The sequence below is a fragment of the Carassius carassius genome, chromosome 25 (assembly GCF_963082965.1).
Source record: "Carassius carassius chromosome 25, fCarCar2.1, whole genome shotgun sequence".
Lineage (NCBI taxonomy): Eukaryota > Metazoa > Chordata > Actinopteri > Cypriniformes > Cyprinidae > Carassius > Carassius carassius.
This window is the reverse complement of record NC_081779.1, coordinates 43893-64620: the sequence shown is the minus strand read 5'-3', so window position 1 is coordinate 64620 and position 20728 is coordinate 43893. Positions and strand designations below refer to the sequence as shown.

Sequence of the window (20728 nt, the reverse complement as noted above, 5' to 3'; positions counted from 1 at the left end):
AGTGTATGCTAAGTATGTGTGTTGGATAAATAAGTGTATGTGTATATAAATATAAAGTGTAGTGTGTTCCACAGTTATTATCAATTGTTCATTAGATGAATTGCCTGAGGGAAGAAACTGTTCCTGTGTCTGGTCGTTCTGGTGCTCAGTGCTCTGTAGCGTCGACCAGATGGCAACAGTTCAAAGAGGGAGTGTGCTGGATGTGAGGGGTCCAGAGTGATTTTAACAGCCCTTTTGCACACTCTGGATAAGTACAGTTCTTGAATACATGGGAGGGTTTTACCAATGATTCGCTCAGCAGTCCGGACTACCCTCTGTAGTCTTCTGAGGTCCGATTTAGAAGCTGAGCTGAACCAGACAGTTACTGAAGTGCAGAGGATGGATTAGATGACGGCTGAGTAGAACTGTTTCAGCAGCTCCTGTCGCAGGTTAAACTTCCTCAGCTGGCGAAGGAAGTACAACCTCTGCTGGGCCTTTTTCACAATGGAGTCAATGTGAATGTCCCACTTAAGGTCCTGAGAGATAGTGGTGCCCATGGACCTGAATGACTCCACTGCAGTCACAGTGCTGTTCATGATGGTGAGTGGGGGGAGTGCAGGGGGGTTTCTCCTGAAGTCCACGATCATCTCCACTGTTTTGAGCGTGTTAAGCTCCAGGTTGTTGAGACTGCACCAGACAGCCAGCTCTTTAACCTCCTGTCTGTAAGCAGACTTGTCACCGTCCTGAATGAGGCCGATGAGTGTGGTGTCATCTGCAAACTTCAGGAGCTTGACAGAGGGGTCCTTAGATGTGCAATCGTTAGTGTAATAATGCAGGAGGGTGGATGCAGGAGGTGTGCTGCCTGTCTGTACAGGGAGAAGAGCAGTGGGGAGAGAACACAGCCCTGGGGAGCTCCGGTGCTGATTGTACGGGTGCTGGATGTGTATTTTCCCAGCCTCACTAGCTGCTGCTTGTCTGTCAGGAAGCTGTTGATCCACTGACAGACGGAGGTGGGCACGGAGAGCTGAGTTAGTTTGGGCAAGAGGAGGTTTGGGATGATCGTGTTGTAGGCAGAGCTGAAGTCCACAAACAGGATCCTCACATAAGTCCCCGGTCTGTCTAGGTGTTGCAGAACATAATGCAGTCCGATGTTTACTGCATCGTCCACAGACCTGTTTGCCATGTATGCAAACTGAAGAGGATCTAGCAAGGGTCCAGTGATGTCTTTCAGGTGGGCCAGCACCAGTTTTTCAAATGACTTCATGACTACAGACGTTAGAGTCATTTAGTCCTGTAATTTTGGGTTTCTTTGGGATGGGGATGATGGTGGAGCGTTTGAAGCATGAAGGGACTTCGCACAGTTCCAGCGATCTGTTGAAGATCTTTGTGAAGATGGGGGCCAGCTGGTCAGCACAGGATTTCAGACAGGCTGGTGTAACACAATCTGGGCCTGGTGCTTTTTTCCTTTTCTGCTTCCGGAAGACCTGGCGCACCGCATCCTCGCTTATCTGTATTGCAGGTGTGGGGGAAAGGGGGGATGCAGGAGGTTTGAATGGTGAGAGTGCTTGATTGGAGAGGTGTTCAGGGCGGGTTGCAGGAGCTGTTAATGGTGTGAATGGTTGTTTTTGATGAGGCATTCAGGGTTGGTTGCAGGTGTTGTGAATGGTGTGAATGGTTGTGTGGGGAGGCGTTCAGGGCAGGTGATGGGTGTTCTTTCAAACATGCAGTAAAACTCGTTCAGATCATCTGCCAGTCGTTGATTCTCCACAGTGCTAGGGGGTGGTGTCTTGAATCTTAAATCCAATTTTCCAAAGTGGTAACCACTCACTAGCTGCTAGGTAATGGCTGCAGTATTCTGTCACGAAATGCTCTTGAGGCAATACTGAGGATTATAGTCCCAAAACAGAAATCTACATCAAGGCAAAAAAGCAGAAAACATTGCACAAGGTAGTGATATGACATTTGAAGTGAGACTTCAGAGCTTGTTCAAAGAATAAAGAGCTGTGCCAGATGAAGCCTTAATTCGAGGCTTGTATTGTTAAAATAGAAATCACATGACCAAAAAGGGGATTGTGCGGGATTCACTTTGGGTGTCGGAATGTTCGAATCACCAGATCTTAAATTTACGTTTAAATTTAAAAAATAAATTTTACCAGATCTTTAAATCACGTTTTCATTCAGACCTGTTCAATTATATTTTTAATACCCAGTCACATAAGTAATATGAAGAATACAAATATTTAAAATTAAATTTATGCCATATGCGATGTGTGCATTATTCTTCTACAACATCATATAAATGCCCTTACTGGCATCAAATGCAGCAGTTTAATGGGTAAATTAATTTATCAGATACAGAAATTCCACACACGCACCAGAGTCTGGTGGAGATTCTTTCACAGACTTTTGGGTCCTTTATTTTTTACTTAAAAAAACAGATAGTGCTTAAGATCTTTTCCTGAAACAGTGCTTCATGAGGCTTCATTTGCACATCACTAGCACAAGGTAATCCACAAACACAGAACCTGCGAACACAAAGTAACAGAAGCAATACTGCAGCAACCAAAGACACAGACTACAGGATATAAAAACATGGGAGCTGAGAAATATCGAGTTAAAGGTTCTAAAGCAAAATCAACTAGCAACATTCCATCTTTTTCTCAAGATTGTTTCTTAATAATGATTATTTTATAAACAATCAAAACAGATATTATTTATTTTGTTTTTATTAAAAGTACAATAATAAGCACAGTAGCTAATACAAAAAAGAAAGAAATAGTCTGTTACTTTTTATATCTAAACAAAAGCATTCAAGTAAGAAAGCAGAAAAGCAAATATGAAATCTCTTTATTGTGTTAATTTCAAATAAATTGATTAAAAAAATGGCAAAAGCAGTTCAATCAGAAAAACATATAAATAAAGATAATTTTAGATGTTTCGTTACTATTTGGAGCTTTGAGATCATTAGATGAGTTCATTAGAGGGTTAGTTCACCCAAAACTGAAAATGAGTCTGTGTTTTACTCATCCTCGAGACATCCTGCAGTAGGTGTGATGAACTAACCCTTTATTGAACAAAATATTCTGTTTTTTTTTTTTTTTTTTTTTTTTTTTTTTTTTTGCCTGTACCTGGAAATTAGCCTGTGCACATTCACACTCATTCTGGCAGCTCAGGTCACGTACACAAGTGTGTGTGTTCAGGTTTGGTGCTGTACAGCAAGGATTCATGGATCGAGTGGAATCTGAACACTCACAGCACTAAAGAAGACGTGATCCACGCTGTGAAGAATCTGCCTTATAAAGGAGGACAAACACTCACAGGTTCATACACACACACACTCACACACACACAGCTTAGCTCTGAATGACTTCATTCTTACACACCTGTTCACACGTGTCTGTGTGTTTGTGTGTTTCCAGGTCTGGCTCTGACGTATATTCTGAAGAACAGCTTCAAAGCTGAATCTGGATCCAGACCTGGCGTTCCTAAGATTGTGATTCTGATCACGGATGGGGAATCACGGGACGATGTTCTTTCTCCGGCTCAGAGACTCAGAGATGCTGGGATCGAGCTGTTTGCTATTGGTACAGGAACAAAACCAGCTCTAACTTAAATACAGCCTTGTTAATACTTTAGATAATGATTTTCTGACTGTGTGAATCCGCAGGAGTATTGAATGCAGATAAGAAGAAGCTGAGAGCCATCGCGTCCCGGAAGAAGGAGACACACGTGTATAACGTGGCTGACTTCAGCTTGATGTTAGACATCGTGGAGAAACTCAGCAGGAGCGTCTGCGAGCGCGTCTCTGAACTCAACAGAGAGATCAGCGGTGTGTTTCTGAGATCTCTGTTATTTCATGAGCAGGATCAGGAGGTTTCTTCAGGAGATGGAGGTTAAGTTTCTCTTGGGTGTGTGTTTTCAGGTGAAAAAGGGTCAGCCGCTCCCAGTGACCTTCTGACCTCTGAGATCACGGCCAGGAGATTCTGTGTTACTCGTCCAGCGGATCTCTAACAGAGCACAAGTGAGTGTGTGATCTACCCAAACTGATGATAAACCATGCTACTGTTTACAGATGAATGAATAATCATTGAGACACAGACAACAAGTGATAAAGACTTTTAATTTCAGATGAAATCAGTTTTTAAATTCAGTAGTTAAACTGGAGAAGAGTGAAATACAGAAACTAAACAGAGCATAGAAAAAACATAGAATATATAACAGAAAACTGATTTGTAGATTAGATCAATTTTATCAGTAAAAAAAGAGAGACAACACATTAAAATAACAAAATTAACATTCTTCATTCAATTTGGCATCAAATGTAAAATACCACAGACAAGTTGGAGTTTCATAATATAATATAATATAATATAATATAATATAATATAATATAATATAATATAATATAATATTCTTTTAGCATTTAACACAAATGAGAAATAATATTCTTCTTCATGCAGTCAATTTGTCATGAATGCACAATATCAAGAACACATTTAAGGGGTTTCTCTCAAATGTAAAAACTAAAATAAAAATATAATATATTTTATATAGCATATATTTTATATATTTAACATAAATATGAATGAATAATAACTTTATTCACTAAAATTATAGTTTCATGTATGATATAGAAAGACTGATATTTGATCTTGAATATCTATATTCTCATAGTTATGAGATATTGTTATAGTTATGATCTCTGCTGTGTTTTTGTGGATCATCTCTGGGTTTGGTCTCCACGTCACAGAATCCAGAGTCATCATCACAAAACCCGCAGAAACATCCTGAAACGAGCAGAAATGATTCTCTTTCACATCACTGAATGTTGTTACTGTAAATCAAACATTTCACTTTCTCCTATTTTCTTCTCACCCAATAAATCTAGGTGACGCAAATGAAGATGAGGATCTTCAGGAGGATGAAGATGCCATCAGAAGCGCTCCTGTTTGCAGCGTTATGTGACTGTTCTGAAAAACCAACAAAAAAAACTAATATTGTTTTATCCTTTCTTAACTTGTTGCATCTTTCTTTATAATAAATGACATTTTAAGTGTGAATGAAGTATTTAGTTTTTTTTAGACTCACCTCGAGAAGATCGGCAGAGATCTGATGGAACAGATAATACAGCTCAGTCATGCTAATTATAAGCTCATCTATACAATCATCACGTCATAATGTACTGTAAAGACTTATATTTGTTATACTGACATTATGATATCATCTAATTAAAAACCCATAATATATTTTACCCTTAATGAAATATAGTAGTACTACCATTCAAAGACTGGAAGGTAAATTTAGATCTTTCTACTGAATCCTGAAAAATAAAATGTATCACAGTTTCCACAAAAATATCAACACTGATAATAATCAGAAATGTTTCTTGAGCAGTAAATCATCATATTATTCTGATTTCTGAAGATCATGTGACACTGAAGACTGGAGGAATGATGCTGAAAATACAGCGGAGCATCACAGAAATACATTACACTTTAACACAGATTCACACAGAAAACAGATGATTTACATTAGAATAATATTTCACACTTTTTACTGTATTTTTTATTTTAAAAAATGCAGCCTTGGTGACTTTTACAAACCCCAGGATTAAGTATTTCAATCGAGAAATCTGTTCAAATGAAACAGCACAGATTTGACTTTCATACACTGAATTATTTTTGTACTCCCCTTTATGATACAGCTGCACAGAATTCTGCAGAGAGACGCATGTGAGAAGACACTCATGAGTTATATATTTGATGACAGTGTTTATGATGGACTTTGGTGAATCATAATCATAACAAAAAAAGTTATTTATTTAAAATATGATATAATTTTTTTTTTCATAATTTACACTTTTTATCTAAAAGTTGGAGTGTGTCATAATTTTTATCACATTTGATTTTTAATAAGTATGACTTGGTATGCCATACTTCCAATTATGACTTAATATGTCATCTTTTAGACTTTCTAAATCATAAATATGACTTTTTATGTTATTCAATTCAATTCAATTCAAGTTTATTTGTATAGCGCTTTTTACAATACAAATCGTTACAAAGCAACTTTACAGAAAATTATGTTTCTACAATATTTAGTAGTAGCTTATGGTGGTGACTGTCAGTTTGTGCACGTATGACAGGATTTTTAGAAAAATGAATACAAGACGTAGTCAGCCAGATAATGAACATTATTAATTTTATTAATTAATAATTATTATATGATGCAGTCACACATGTAGCAATATTTGTCAGTTCTGTTTGTTGATTCAAGGTTAGCATCATCTGGGGTCCTCTGAGGGTCAGCATCATCTCTTCTCAGGTGTTCTGGATCCAGACTGGAGCTTGTGTAAATCCTAGTTACCACGGGGTGAAGATCCCAGCAGAAACAGAGACACAAATAGAGACATCATTAGCATAGCTGCTGATCCAACAAAGTAAAATTAATTAGTTTAACCAAAGATAAAGAATAAAATGCACATTTGATCAAATACAACTACACTCACAATTTAAGATACATTATTCGAATGCTTGGCGAAAGAGATGCGTTTTTAATCTAGATTTAAACAGAGAGAGTGTGTCTGAACCCCGAACATTATCAGGAAGGCTATTCCAGAGTTTGGGAGCCAAATGTAAAAAAGCTCTACCTCCTTTAGTGGACTTTGCTATCCTAGGAACTACCAAAAGTCCAGCGTTTTGTGACCTTAGGGTGAGTGATGGGTTGTAGCGTGGTAGAAGGCTAGTTAGGTACGCAGGAGCTAAACCATTTAGGGCCTTATAGGTAAGTAATGATAATTTGTAACTGATACTGAACTTAATAGGTAGCCAGTGCAGAGACTGTAAAATTGGGGTAATATGATCATATTTTCTTGACCTGGTAAGGACTCTAGCTGCTGCATTTTGGACGACCTGTAGCTTGTTTATTGACGAAGCAGGACAACCACCTAGAAGTGCATTACAATAGTCCAGTCTAGAGGTCATGAATGCATGAACTAGCTTTTCTGCATCAGAAACAGATAACGTGTTTCGTAGCTTAGCAATGTTTCTAAGATGGAAGAATGCAGTTTTTGTAACATGGGATTATATAATTTTCAAAAGACAAGTTGCTGTCTAATATAACACACAGATTTTTGACTGTAGAGGAAGTAACAGTACATCCGTCTAGTTGCAGATTGTAATCTACAAGATTCTGTGTATTGTTTTTTGGTCCAATAATTAATATCTCTGTCTTATCCGAATTTAATTGGAGAATATTATTTGTCATCCAATCTTTTACATTTTTAACACACTCTGTTATAGATAATTTAGAAGTTGAACCTGGTCTCATTGAGATATATAGCTGAGTATCATCAGCATAACAGTGGAAGCTAATTCCGTATTTTCTAATAATATTACCAAGGGGCAACATGTATATTGAAAATAGATGAGGACCTAGGACGGATCCTTGTGGCACTCCATATTTTACTGATGATAAATGAGATGACACCCCATTTAAGTAAACAAAATGGTAGCGATCAGACAGGTAGGATCTAAACCATCTTAGAGCCTGCCCTTGAATACCTGTATAGTTTTGTAATCGATCTATGAGTATGTCATGATCTATGGTGTCGAACGCAGCACTAAGATCAAGTAAAACTAGAAATGAGATGCAGCCTTGATCTGACGCAAGAAGCAGGTCATTTGTAATTTTAACAAGTGCAGTTTCTGTGCTATGGTGGGGCCTGAAACCTGACTGAAATTCTTCATACAGATCATTTTTGTGCAGGAAGGTGCTCAATTGAGCAGACACAACTTTTTCTAAAATTTTAGACATAAATCAAAGATTTGAAATAGGCCTATAATTTGCCAGTTCACTAGGATCTAGTTTTGGTTTCTTAATAAGAGGCTTAATAACTGCCAGCTTGAATGGTTTTGGGACGTGACCTAAAGATAACGACGAGTTAATGATATTGAGAAGCGGTTCTTCGGCTACAGGTAACAACTCTTTCAGTAATTTAGTGGGTACAGGATCTAATAAACATGTTGTTGGTTTAGATACAGTGATAAGTTTATTTAGCTCTTCCTGTCCTATATTTGTAAAGCACTGCAGTTTATCTTTGGGTGCGATGGATGAAACTGAAGTGTTAGACGCTGTTTAGATCTATTTTATTAGTGAAGAAATTCATAAAGTCATTACTATTAAACCATGGTGGAATATTTGAATCAGGTGGCGTCTGGTAATTTGTTAATTTAGCCACTGTGCTAAATAAAAACCTTGGATTGTTTTGGTTATTTTCAATGAGTTTGTGGATATGCTCTGCCCTAGCAGTTTTTAGAGCCTGTCTATAGCTGGACATACTGTTTTTCCATGCAGTTTTAAAAACTTCCAAGTTAGTTTTTCTCCATTTGCGTTCAAGACTACGAGTTACTTTCTTGAGAGAGTGTGTATTACTGTTATACCATGGCACAGTACGTTTTTCTCTAACCTTTTTCAATTTGATGGGGGCAACCGCTTCTAATGTATTAGAGAAAATAGTGCCCATGTTGCCAGTCATTTCGTCTAATTCATGTGTATTTTTGGGTACAAATAGCAGTTTAAATAGATCAGGCAGGTTATTTGCGAATCTGTCTTTGGTGGCTGGAACAATATTTCTGCCCAGACAGTAACGCTGAGACATATAGTTAATATCAGTGATACGCAGCATGCACGATACAAGGAAATGGTCTGTAATATCATCACTTTGGGGTACAATATCTATAGCAGTAAGATCGATTCCATGCGATATAATTCAATCTAGTGCATGATTAAAACGATGAGTAGGCCCGGTGACATTTTGCTTGACTCCAAAAGAGTTTATTAGGTCAGTAAACGCAAGTCCTAATGTATCATTTGTATTATCAACGTGAATATTAAAATCTCCCATGATTAGCGCCTTATCAACTATAACTAGAAGGTCTGAGAGGAAATCTGCAAATTCTTTTAGGAATTCTGTATACGGCCCTGGTGGTCTATACACAGTAGCCAGAGCAAGAGATACATTAGATTTCTTTTGCATGTCTGACAGTGTAACATTTAGCAGAAGTATTTCAAAAGAGTTAAACCTGTATCCTGTTTTCTGGGTAACATTGAGAATATCACTATATATTGTTGCAACACCTCCTCCACGACCAGTCTGACGGGGCTCATGCTTATAACAGTAGTTTGGTGGAGTGGACTCATTTAGACCAAAATAATCATTTGGTTTTAGCCAGGTTTCAGTCAAGCAGAGTACATCAAAACTATTATCTGTGATCATTTCATTTACAATAACTGCTTTGGGTGTGAGTGATCTAATATTTATGAGCCCAAACTTTAAAAATGGTTTTTGTTCATTTACTTTACATGTTTCTGGTTTAATCATGATAAGATTTTTTCTAGATCCTACATTATATTTATATTTTGACCTCACTATTTGGGGAACAGACACTGTCTTAATAGTTTTTACAGCGAAAGTACTTTTATCATTTAAGCGGGTGGAACAAAACTCATCTGGGAAGATCGCGTCCTGGGTGCACCGGGCCTGTGCAGAGAAACACACGGAGTAGACGTGGTGGGACTGTTAACAGCATGCTGTATACTTACCCCGGACTTGTGAGCGTCAGCCCGGGATGATTCCAGCGCGGCTCTCCGCTCTCTCAGCTGGGCCTGCCTCACCTCCAGGTCGCGAATGTGCTTCTCCACGGCCTCGAATGTGTCCCCACCTGCAATTAAAGGTAGACATCCATCCGCCATTAAAGCAAGTGACAGTGAGAACAGCAGTGGTAATGTGTGTGAATAGAGTATTAGCAATGTAAGCGCAGTTAGCTGCAACCACCCCGCTGATGCTAACAGGCTATAAGCTAATAGCGGACCCGGGAGATCATAATAAAACTAGTGATAGCGAGGCGCTCTGATTGTTTTTGTTGTAGAATACAATAGAGGATATATTCACACGTTATATAAACGGAAACGATGGTGTATAAAATAGATTTTTAAGTTAAAAATAGTCGATAAAAAGAATATAGTGAAGGAGCTCAAATGCAGTACAGACGCCAACAACATATAATGTTATTATTATATGTTTAATCTCATATAAATTTTTCTTCATAATCATTGTTGTCTCAGAATTTCAACTTTTTGTCTCATATTTGTGACTTTGAATGCTATAAATTACAATTTTTATCTCATAATTGATCAGAATTTCCCTTTGTATGTCATAATTTCAACTTCTTTCTTAATTATGGTTTAGTGTGACTGTATGTCTTAATTGTTACTGTTTTTAATCTCATAATAAATTTCATGATTTTGTCATAAGTACGATATTATCTCATAATTTAGACATTTTATCTCATAACTATTTGTATTTTAGGGTGTACTCACACTAGGCACGGTTGCCATGAACCGGGCCCGAGTACGATTGTCCCCCCTCCCCAATCCCCCTCTGGCCTGCACTCACATAGGGTTTCAGCATTCGTGCCGGAGCACGCTTACGTCATTATGGTGCAACGGTTTCGGGATAAACAGGAAGAGTGGCGCTCTCTGAACACAATGGAGTCCATCGCTCTGTTTTCTTTGTGTCGTTTGGTCCACGGTGGTCCACAGCCCTCTCACAGCCTGTTGTTAAACAGATGTGTCGCCTTAGTGGCGCGAAAATTTTCACGTAATCGTGCTGCTCGTATGAGGAGGTTTGCAAGGTACCAGCTGAGCTTTTGGAGCGTCGCAAAACCGTGACGCCACGCGTCCTGTTCCGTGCTCCAGCACGGTTAGCGCTCACACTGCATGCGAACCGCGCCCGAGTCCAACTGAACCGTGCTCTGGCCCACCTCTTCCAAGTGGGCCAGGGCCGGCCAATCGAGCCGCGCCCGGGCACGGTACGGAGCACTCACACTAGTCAAACGAAACGCGCTTTGGTGGTCAAACGCACTCGGGCACGGTTCAAACTGGCTAGTGTGAGTACACCCTCAATACTTTGTATGTCATCATTTTACATTTTATCTAATAATAGACTTTTTGTCATGCTTCTGATGTTATCTCATCATTTTGACTTTTATCTCATAATTATGATCTTGTATGCCAACAGTAGGTCATAATTAAGATTTTTTTTTTAAACTCTTCATAATTATTTTTTTTATATCATTATTGACTTTTGTCTTCATAAAGATTGATAAAAAATTTAAAAAAATAAATACCTCGGTCTTTGGTCGAAATAGGACATTTGTGGGGGAATTTTTTTTATAATTCGACTTTTTATCTAATAATATACTTTTTTGTCATACTTCTGATGTTTTTTCATCATTTTGACTTTTAGCTCATAATTATGACCTTGTATGTCAACAGTGTGTCATAATTATGATTTTTATGACATTATTGACTTTTGTCATAATGCTGATGTTATCTCACAATTTTGACATTTTATCTCATAATAGACTTTATGTCATAATTCTGATGCTATCTCATAATTTTGACTTTTTATCTCATAATTATGACCTTGTATGTCAACATTGTTTCACAATTATGAGCTTTTAAATCTATTTATAATTATTACTTTTTATCTCATAATTGACTTTTGTCATAATTCTGATGTTATCTCATATTTTAAAAAAGTAAACTTATAATTACAACCTTGTATATCATCATTTGTATGTTAAAGTTGCTGTTATTTCAAGTGATTTTCTTCGTATGTGTCAGGAATGGGCTCCACCAGTGACAGTCAGACTATCCAAGAAAGGATAAAATCAGGAGTGATGATAGTGTAAGATGAGAGAGGACCAGGCCTGTACTTTATTTTGTGTTTTGGTTCTGTTTGTGTTTACTTTATCATTGAAATTTTTGTTTAAATAAATAAAATCCAGGCCTGGTCCTCTTTCATCTTTCACTGTTGTCACTCCTTCTTTTATCTTTCTGGAGCTCCTTCATGGGACTAAAGACTGGTGAGTAGCACAGGTGTTGCGCATTAACATTAACTCCACCGGCCTCGCTCCATTCCCCCTCTGATCACAGTATATGTAAATATTTTAGCGTAAATGCATAATTCAGTTACTTTAGACTAAAGTCATAGACCGCTTCTGTTTCTTTACTTCATTTATTCACAGTTTGAATAATCAGTGTTTTTCATGCTTAAATAACCAATGATTGTCTGTGAAAAGTTATTTATAAACGGTTCATGCTTCTCTTTATTAGGCCTGATAGACATTACAGTTTTCTGAAATGGTGAAACACTAAACCCCAATCCCTGAAACAAATTCTCACCAGCTTAAACCAATTTGTCGAATAAAGCAATCTTTCTGCAGGTGACTGATGATAAGAACAATAGATGGACACAATCTGAGAAGAAGAGGAGCAAGAGCACTGTTACGGACACGCCAGGTTCCACCTCCTTCCAATCACAGCGCACGCCCTCACCTGATTACTGATCACTTCCACCTGACCCTCATCCACCAGCAATGACCTGTGCACTACAAATATCACGCACTCAGTAATTATCCGGTCTCGTTCGCAACTAGGTCTAACCTGTATGCTAACTCTAAGGACAAACTCTAGCTCTACTTACCTCTCTCCAGCGATCTCCAGAAGCTCCCAGTCATCATTGTGCGTGTGTGTGGTACACCCTCCTTCTCCAGCGTCTCTACCCCTCATCAACGGATCCATCCTGCACTGCCTCCTACTCCATCACTTTACCCAGCACTACCCGCTCTTCTGCTTGTGCCTAAATAAACTGTCTTTCTGTTATCCTCAGCCTCCTGTGGATTTCCGTAACAGAAGACCGGACCAACACCGATCAGCACAAGCATGAGCCTCATGGACCCCTTTGAAAACCTGGTCGACGCATTGAGTCGGACACTCACCACTCTACCCGCATCCCCGGCACCTGCGAGCACTTCGACCAACAACTCCAGCAATTCCTCACCTCCGTGCACGCCAGTCCCATAGCCAAGCCGGCTCCCTACTCTGGTTCGGTGGAGGATTGCAGAGGATTTCTACTCCAATGCTCGCTGGTCCTGGAGATGCAACTGCACTTATACCCTACCGAAAGATCTAAGGTGGCCTTCCTGATATCCCACTTGCAAGGTAAAGCACTTCAGTGGGCCGATTCAATTTGGACACAGAATAACCCAGTTATCCAGTCTTATTCTAGCTTCATCGATCATTTCCAAGAAGTTTTTGGCAGACCAGCTTGGGACTTGTCTATTGATGAGAAGCTTTATAACCTGAAACAGGGAAAAATGTCTGTCAATGAATATGCTCTTCAGTTCAGGACTCTAGCGGCCACCAGTGGATGGAACGAGCAGGCCTTGCTGACTACCTACCGTCAAGGATTGGAACCTCGAGTGCGGTTGCATCTCGCAGCATACGAGGACACCATCGGGCTTGAATGGTTCATTCAACTCTCCATCCGCTTTGCCACCCGTATGCAGTCGTGCCTCGTAGAGCACCAGGGCCAGGCGTACTTCAACTCATCACTCTGCCGACCAGAGGCTGTCAGCTCCCCAGAAGCAGCCAACGAACCCATGCTTGTCGATTCCTATCTACTCTCTGTGGCTGAAAGACAAAGACTGTTGGCCCAGAATCTATGTCTCTACTGTGCATCCCCGGGGCATATCATCTCTGTATGCCCCGTCCATCCTCCTCGTCCCATGGTGAGTGCCATTCCCCCTTTGAAGTATCAAATGAAACCACTCACCACTGATGTGACACTTACTGCCGCTGACATCTCTTCGTTTCCGCCCTCCTCGATTCTGGGTCAGCTGGCAACTTCATCTCCGGCGCTCTCTGCCGTCGCGGTCAGCGGTCAGCCTACCACATCCACACAATAACTGGAAGACCTTTGAGTAGAAGATGTGTGCGTCATAGTGTGGGTCCCATCACCCTCCAAACCAGACTACTCCATTAAGAGGAGATCCACCTGCTGGTTCTGGAGGAATCCACCGCTCATGTCATCCTAGGGTGCCCATGGTTGGAGCAGCATAACCCTGTCATCTCGAGGAAGACGGGCGAAGTCCTGAAGTGGGTTGCCTCCTCTTTCCAGAGCTGCATCACTGGTTGTCCTGTCCCAGCCAAACCTTCCCCGGCACCTCTTGCAGTATGTACCACCTCCATAGAGAGCCCAGTGGAAAATCAATCCATCTCCATCCCGACATGCTACGGCCCCTTCAGTGACGTATTTTGCCCCAAACCGGCCTCCAAGCTGCCTCCGGCCGTGGGACTGTGCCATCAATCTGCTTCCGGGTGAACCAGTGCCTAAAGGAAGGATATATCCCCTTTCCACATCAAGGAGGCGCTGGCTCAGGGTTACATTCATCCATCTACCTCCCCTGCTGCTTCGAGTTTTTTCTTTGTAGAGAAGAAGGACGGAGGTTTGCGGCCCTGTATCGATTATCAGGGTCTGAACAATATAACTGTTGAGTTCCACTATCCACTTCCCCTCATCCCAGCTGCCCTGGAACATCTCTGTGGTGCCACTGTTTTCACCAAGTTGGACCTCTGCAGCGCATACAACCTCATTCGGATACGTGAGGGGGACGAGTGGAAAACTGCCTTCATCACCCCTACTGGCCACTATGAGTACTGTGTGATGCCGTATGGACTTGTTAAGAAATTGGCCCATTCCTACCACCATCAAAGAACTCCAACGATTCCTCGGCTTTGCCAATTTCTATAGACGTTTCATCCAAAATTACAGTACCATCACCAACCCTCTCACTAGCCTCCTCCGGAACAAACCCAAATCACTGTCATGGACTCCAGCCACCACAGAAGCCTTCAACTCCCTCAAGAGGGCCTTTACGACCGCTCCACTCCTGGTCCATCCTGACCCCAATCGACCCTTATTCGTAGAAGTCGATGCCTCTACCACCGGAGTGGGAGTGGTCTTATCACAGCAGCAGGGGAATCCCAGTCGCCTCCACCCTTGCACCTTCTCTCAGAAGCTCAACCCGGCGGAGGTAAATTATGACATCGGCAACCGTGAGCTGCTGGCCATCAAGTTGGCCCTGGAGGAATGGAGGCATTAGCTGGAGGGATTAGCCTTTCTAGTTCTCAATGACCACAAGAACCTTGAATATCTTCGGGTCGCCAAGAGATTGAATTCGAGACAGGCCCGCTGGGCACTATTCTTCACCCCCTTCCACTATCCAATCTCGATCGCCCAGGGGCCGAAAACGTGAAGACTGATGCCCTGTCCTGGTGACACGCCCCCGAAAACCTAGAATAGCCGGAAACTAAACCCCCTGCTGGGTTGCCCACCGGGACAACCCAAAACATCCCCAGGATATGGCGCACTCCACTCATTCACTCCGCTCACACATCTCTTGGCACTGGTCACCCGGGGGTCAATGAAACCCTCTCGTTGCTAAGGGAACTTTTCTGGTGGCTCAACATGGCTTCTGACGTCAGAAGGTACGTGAACGGATGTACAGACTGCGCCATCTCCAAAAGTCTATGCCATCTACCATCAGGCAAGCTCCATCCTCTGCCCGTCCCTAATCGCCCGTGGTCACACCTATTTCACTCACTCCTAGGTGTGGCCATCAGTCTGTCCTCTGGATACCATCCCCAATCCAACGGGCAGATGGAGAGGAAGGTTCAGGAGATTGGACGCTTCCTTCGTACCTTCTGCCACCAGAACTCATGGAACCAGTTCCTAGGTTGGGTCGAGTATGCACAGAACTCCCTCGACAACCTACCACCGGACTCACTCCATTCCAGTGCGTGCTCGGCTACCAGCCTCCACTTAAGCCTTCAGCTTAAGCCTTACCATCCCTCTGTTTCTCCCTCCACAGAACCTGGCGTAGCCGAAGCCCCCCCTCCACTCTTCCTTGAAGACGGTGCTGCCTATGTAGTTCGAGACATCCTGGACTCCCAGCGGCAAGGTGGACAACTTGAGTACCTAGTGGACTGGGAAGTATATGGTCCAGAGGAACACTCATGGGTCCCACGCAACGACATCCTGGATCCGAACTTACTAGACACCTACCACTCCAGTCATCCTAACAGATCAGCTCCAAGAGGAAGAGGACGTCCACCACGTCGGAGGGGTCCTCGGCCCTCAGGAGCTAGCCGTGGGGAGGGGGGTACTGTTACAGACACGCCAGGTTCCACCTCCCAATCACAGCGCATGCCTTCACCTGAATACTGATCACTTCCACCTGACCCTCATCCACCAGCAATCACCTCAAGCACTCAGTCAGCGTCCGGTCTCGTTCGTAACTAGGTCTTACCTGTATGCTAACTCTAAGGACTAACTCTATCTCTACTTACCTCTCTCCAGCGATCTCCAGAAGCTCCCAGTCATCGTGCGTGTGTGGTACACCCTCCTTCTCCAGCGTCTCTACCCCTCATCAATGAATCCATTCTGCACTACCTCCTACTCCATCACTTTACCAAGCACTACCCGCTCCTCTGCTTGTGCCTAAATAAACTGTCTTTCTGTTATCCTCAGCCTCCTGTGGTATTCGTAACAAGCACAAGGTTTATTCTCTTTGTCTAGCAAAAAACACAACATTACTTGTGATGTGGACGAAGTCTTCAATCCTGACTCAAGCACAAGACAGAATGAATCTTTCATTCACCCTGATTTTATAATCGCGAAAACGCCCAACCACGCCCCTCATGTAAGAGCGCTATTATTTAGTGGAGTTTTGTTGTAAATTTCATGTATTACCATGTCACATTTGAAATTGGTTTACCAAATGCATTTATTAAAAAAGAAAGCCTGTGATTTTTCTCGAATTTACTGATTTATCTCCTGGATACCCAGATGTCAAATCTTTAAGAGTCCCGTTCTATGGTCCAGTTTAAATATTTAAAAAAACATATAGTTCCATGCCCTGTAATTTAGAATTCACCAGGTTAAAATAATATTTCAAGCTTTATGCTTGATGTATTTGTAACACATTAACAAAAGTTCCTTTTCAGGAACTCGAGCTGCGTCGAAACGCTTTTGGGGAACGTCCCTGACGAGACCGACTCTGAATAACGTATGCAATCAGTCCATCGGAAAGGCGTGACATCACGGGCGGGGTGACGTAGCGACCAGGAAGCTATAAAAGCACGTGCCGTGCAGCTGGCTTCAGCTTCGAATCTGTCAGCAAGCGCTCTGTGTGTGCATATCAAAAGTCTATCCTGTTGGTCCTATTTATTGTTGTCTGTCCCTTAGCCATTAAAAGATCGCTAAAACAGCTCAATATACCAAAACAAAAGCAAAAGACCAAACATATGAAGGGCGATTCCAAGCCACGTTATAGATTGTGTGTTCCTCCCTGCCCTCGCTACATTACGAGCGGCTGCTGCACTCGTGGGGTTCGCAGGTGGATCTGTCAGAAGGAATAGAGACGGGCCAGTCCTTATCTCCTTCCTCATCTGCCAGATCCGGCGCCCAAACCCTGGGTTCGGAAGCACGCTCGTCGGTTTCTTCCCCCCAGGGTGAGGGATCAGCTCTTCACCTCTCGTCCTCCGAGGAGGTCGATGTGGAGACTGTTGCTGGGGATTCGCCACCCCTGTCGTCCCAGTATGAGGAGCTGGGGATCAAGTCTGAAGACATAGAAGAACTAAGAAAGACCGCTGATCTCTCCCTCCGCGCCACTAAGGAGACCGCTCGCGCAATTGGGCGGTCTATGGCAGACTTAGTGGCCGCGGAGAGGCATTTGTGGCTGACCCTGTCAGAAATAAAAGAACGAGACAGAGTGTGCCTCCTGGACGCCCCGCTTCAAGCCTCGGGCCTGTTCGGCGACACAGTCAACACTGTCGTCGACAGGTTCCAGGAGGCACACAAGCAGGCAGCGGCGTTCCAGAGTTTCCTCCCTCGTCGCTCTCGTGGTGCATCTGGGCGGGAGATGACCACTCCACATACTGGCTCCTCACACCAGGAAGCGCAGAAGCAGAGCGTCGCCGCTCGTGTTCCCCCACGTCGGGACAGAGGGCAACGACGCTCTGAGTCGGGGGCTTCTAGGGCTAAAGCCGATTTCAGATCTGTCATCGAAGCCCGGAAGTCCTCGACGAAGAGATCCTGACGCCAGGATCCAGAGGGTAGCCCCTGCTGGGGTAGAGTGCAGTCCACCTCATTATACGGTGCCCGTCTCACCTCAGTACCCTAAGGAGGTCGGTCTGCCAACCCTGCCAGAGTTTCAGGGCGCAGCGGCCTCCAGCGAGCGCCACTCCCAGTTACTTCCGCCCGTGAGCGTAGCGGAGCTGGGATGCTCGCCGCCCCTTCGGGGGCCTCTTACACCAGAGGTCAGTCTCGAGAGACTGATTCCCTTAGTAGATTATTTAGCAGCGTGGAAGCTTCTGCCAAATGTATCTCAGTGGGTCCTGCGTACAATAGAAAGAGGCTATTGCATTCAGTTCGGTCGTCCACCACCGAAGTTCAACGGGGTTACACCGACTGTGGTCGGCCCCCAGCAGGCTCTGGTTATGGAACAAGAAGTGAAGACCCTTTTAAGGAAGGAGGCCATCGAGGTGGTCCCTCCTCTAGACAGGGAATCCGGATTTTACAGCCGGTATTTCCAAAGAAGGATGGGGGGTTGCGTCCGATCTTAGACTTACGTCACCTGAACCGCTCAGTTATGTCACTGAAGTTCAAAATGCTCACTGTCAACCAGGTTGTAGCTCAAATCAGATCAGAGGACTGGTTTGTCACAATAGATCTCAAAGACGCATACTTCCACATATCCATCCTTCCACAACACAGGAAGTTTCTGAGGTTCGCTTTCGGGGGCAAAGCTTATCAATATCGAGTACTTCCCTTTGGCCTCGCACTCTCACCCCGCACGTTCACGAAATGTGTAGATGCGGCTCTGGTATCCCTCCGTATGCAGGGCATCCGCATTCTAAATTATATCGACGATTGGTTGATCCTAGCTCAATCAGAGCAGATGGCGGTTCGACATCGAGATGTCGTTCTCGCACACATGGGGGAGCTGGGTTTGAGACTAAACGCCAAGAAGAGTGTACTTTCTCCAGTTCAGAGAACCACCTATCTAGGCGTAGTGTGGAATTCGACCACGATGCAGGCACGTCTGTCTCCTGCTCGGATCGAGTCGATCCTCACATCAGTCGAGAGAGTCAAAGAAGGCCAGTCACTCACTGTCAAACAATTCCAGAGATTGTTAGGGCTGATGGCAGCTGCGTCCAACGTGATACCTTTTGGCCTGCTGCACATGAGACCCCTACAGTGGTGGCTCAAGTCCAAGGGTTTTTCCCCGAGGGGAAATCCACTTCGAGTTATCAAGGTCACGTGGCGGTGCCTTCGTGCCTTAGACATGTGGAAGAAACCTTGGTTCTTGAATCAGGACCCGGTGCTGGGAGTTGCTCGTCGCCGTGTAACGCTAGCGACAGACGCGTCCCTCACCGATTGGGGTGCGGTCATGAGTGGCCACCCTGCCCGCGGTCTGTGGAGTGGTCGCCATCTGACGTGGCACATCAATTGCCTAGAGATGCTAGCAGTCTATCGAGCATTGAAATATTTCCTCCCAGACCTGAGAGGTCACCATGTGTTGGTGCGCACCGACAACACATCAGTGGTCTCTTATATCAATCACCAGGGGGGTCTGCGTTCGCGCCCCTTGTACAAGCTGGCACACCAGATCCTTCTGTGGTCCCAGGGCAAACTTCTCTCGATCAGAGCAGTGTATATTCCTGGGAGATTGAATGTGGGAGCAGACATACTGTCGAGGCAGGGGCCGAAGCCCGGGGAATGGATGCTTCACCCCGAGGTGGTGAAGCAGATATGGAGAGTATTTGGCACAGCCCAGGTGGGCCTCTTTGCGACTCAAGAGACATCGCAATGTCCCCTCTGGTTCTCTCTAGTTCATCCAGCTCCTCTGGGACTGGACGCTATGGTACAGACCTGGCCGAGGCTTCGTCTGTATGCATTTCCCCCTATCACTCTGCTCCCGGGAGTTCTGGCGAGAGTACGCCGGGACGGGGCCCGTCTACTACTAGTAGCCCCGTTCTGGCCGGGCCGAGCATGGTTTTCAGATCTAGTCTTGCTCCTCGACTGCTCTCCGTGGGAGATACCGATCAGGACAGACCTACTCTCACAGGTGCAGGGCACGATAATTCACCCTCGCCCGGAGTTGTGGAAGCTGTGGGTGTGGCCCCTGAGGGGGAACAACTCTTAGCAGCTGGTCTCTCAACCGAGGTTGTTGAGACCCTACTCCAATCCAGAGCTCCCTCTACGAGGAAACTGTACGCCCTGAAGTGGAAGCTCTTCACTTCATGGTGCAGAGACCGCCAGCTTGACCCAGCAAACTGCCCAGTTGGTACAGTTCTGGAGTTTTTACAAGCCAGGCTCTATGCGGGGTTATCCCACTCCACCTTAAAGGTGTACGTGGCGGCCATAGCTGCTTTCCATGTCCCTTTCAATGATCAGTCAGTGGGTAGGCACCCCCTAGTTACACGTTTCCTCCGCGGTGCGCTGAGGCTGAGACTTCCAGTACGATCCCATGTTCCCCCCTGGGATTTGGTTGTGGTTCTAGAGGCTCTTTGTAAAGCTCCATTCGAGCCAATACAAGATATCTCAGATAGACATCTGACACTTAAAACTGCCCTGTTACTGGCAATCACCTCACTAAAGAGAGTTGGAGATCTTCAGGCCCTTTCGGTGGCCCCTACTTATTTAGACTTTGCCCCTGGTATGGCCAAAGCATTCTTATACCCTCAAGCGGGTTATGTTCCGAAGGTTCCCTCTGTTACACCACAGCCTATCGTACTGCAGGCCTTCTGTCCTCCTCCCTTTCGGGAGCCAGACCAA

General features: G+C 43.8%; 1 protein-coding gene across 1 annotated transcript in view; it reads left to right on the top strand.

Moving 5' to 3' along the window:
* Positions 1 to 4004, top strand: part of LOC132104818 (cartilage matrix protein-like) — a 34975-nt gene extending 30971 nt beyond the window's left edge. The window contains exons 9-12 of the mRNA XM_059510349.1: positions 3180 to 3299; positions 3399 to 3563; positions 3647 to 3808; positions 3902 to 4004. Coding sequence (XP_059366332.1) covers positions 3180 to 3299; positions 3399 to 3563; positions 3647 to 3808; positions 3902 to 3990 — 536 coding nt within the window. The 3' untranslated portion in view covers positions 3991 to 4004. The remainder of the gene's footprint in view (positions 1 to 3179; positions 3300 to 3398; positions 3564 to 3646; positions 3809 to 3901) is intronic.
* Positions 4005 to 20728: the final 16724 nt, after the last annotated feature.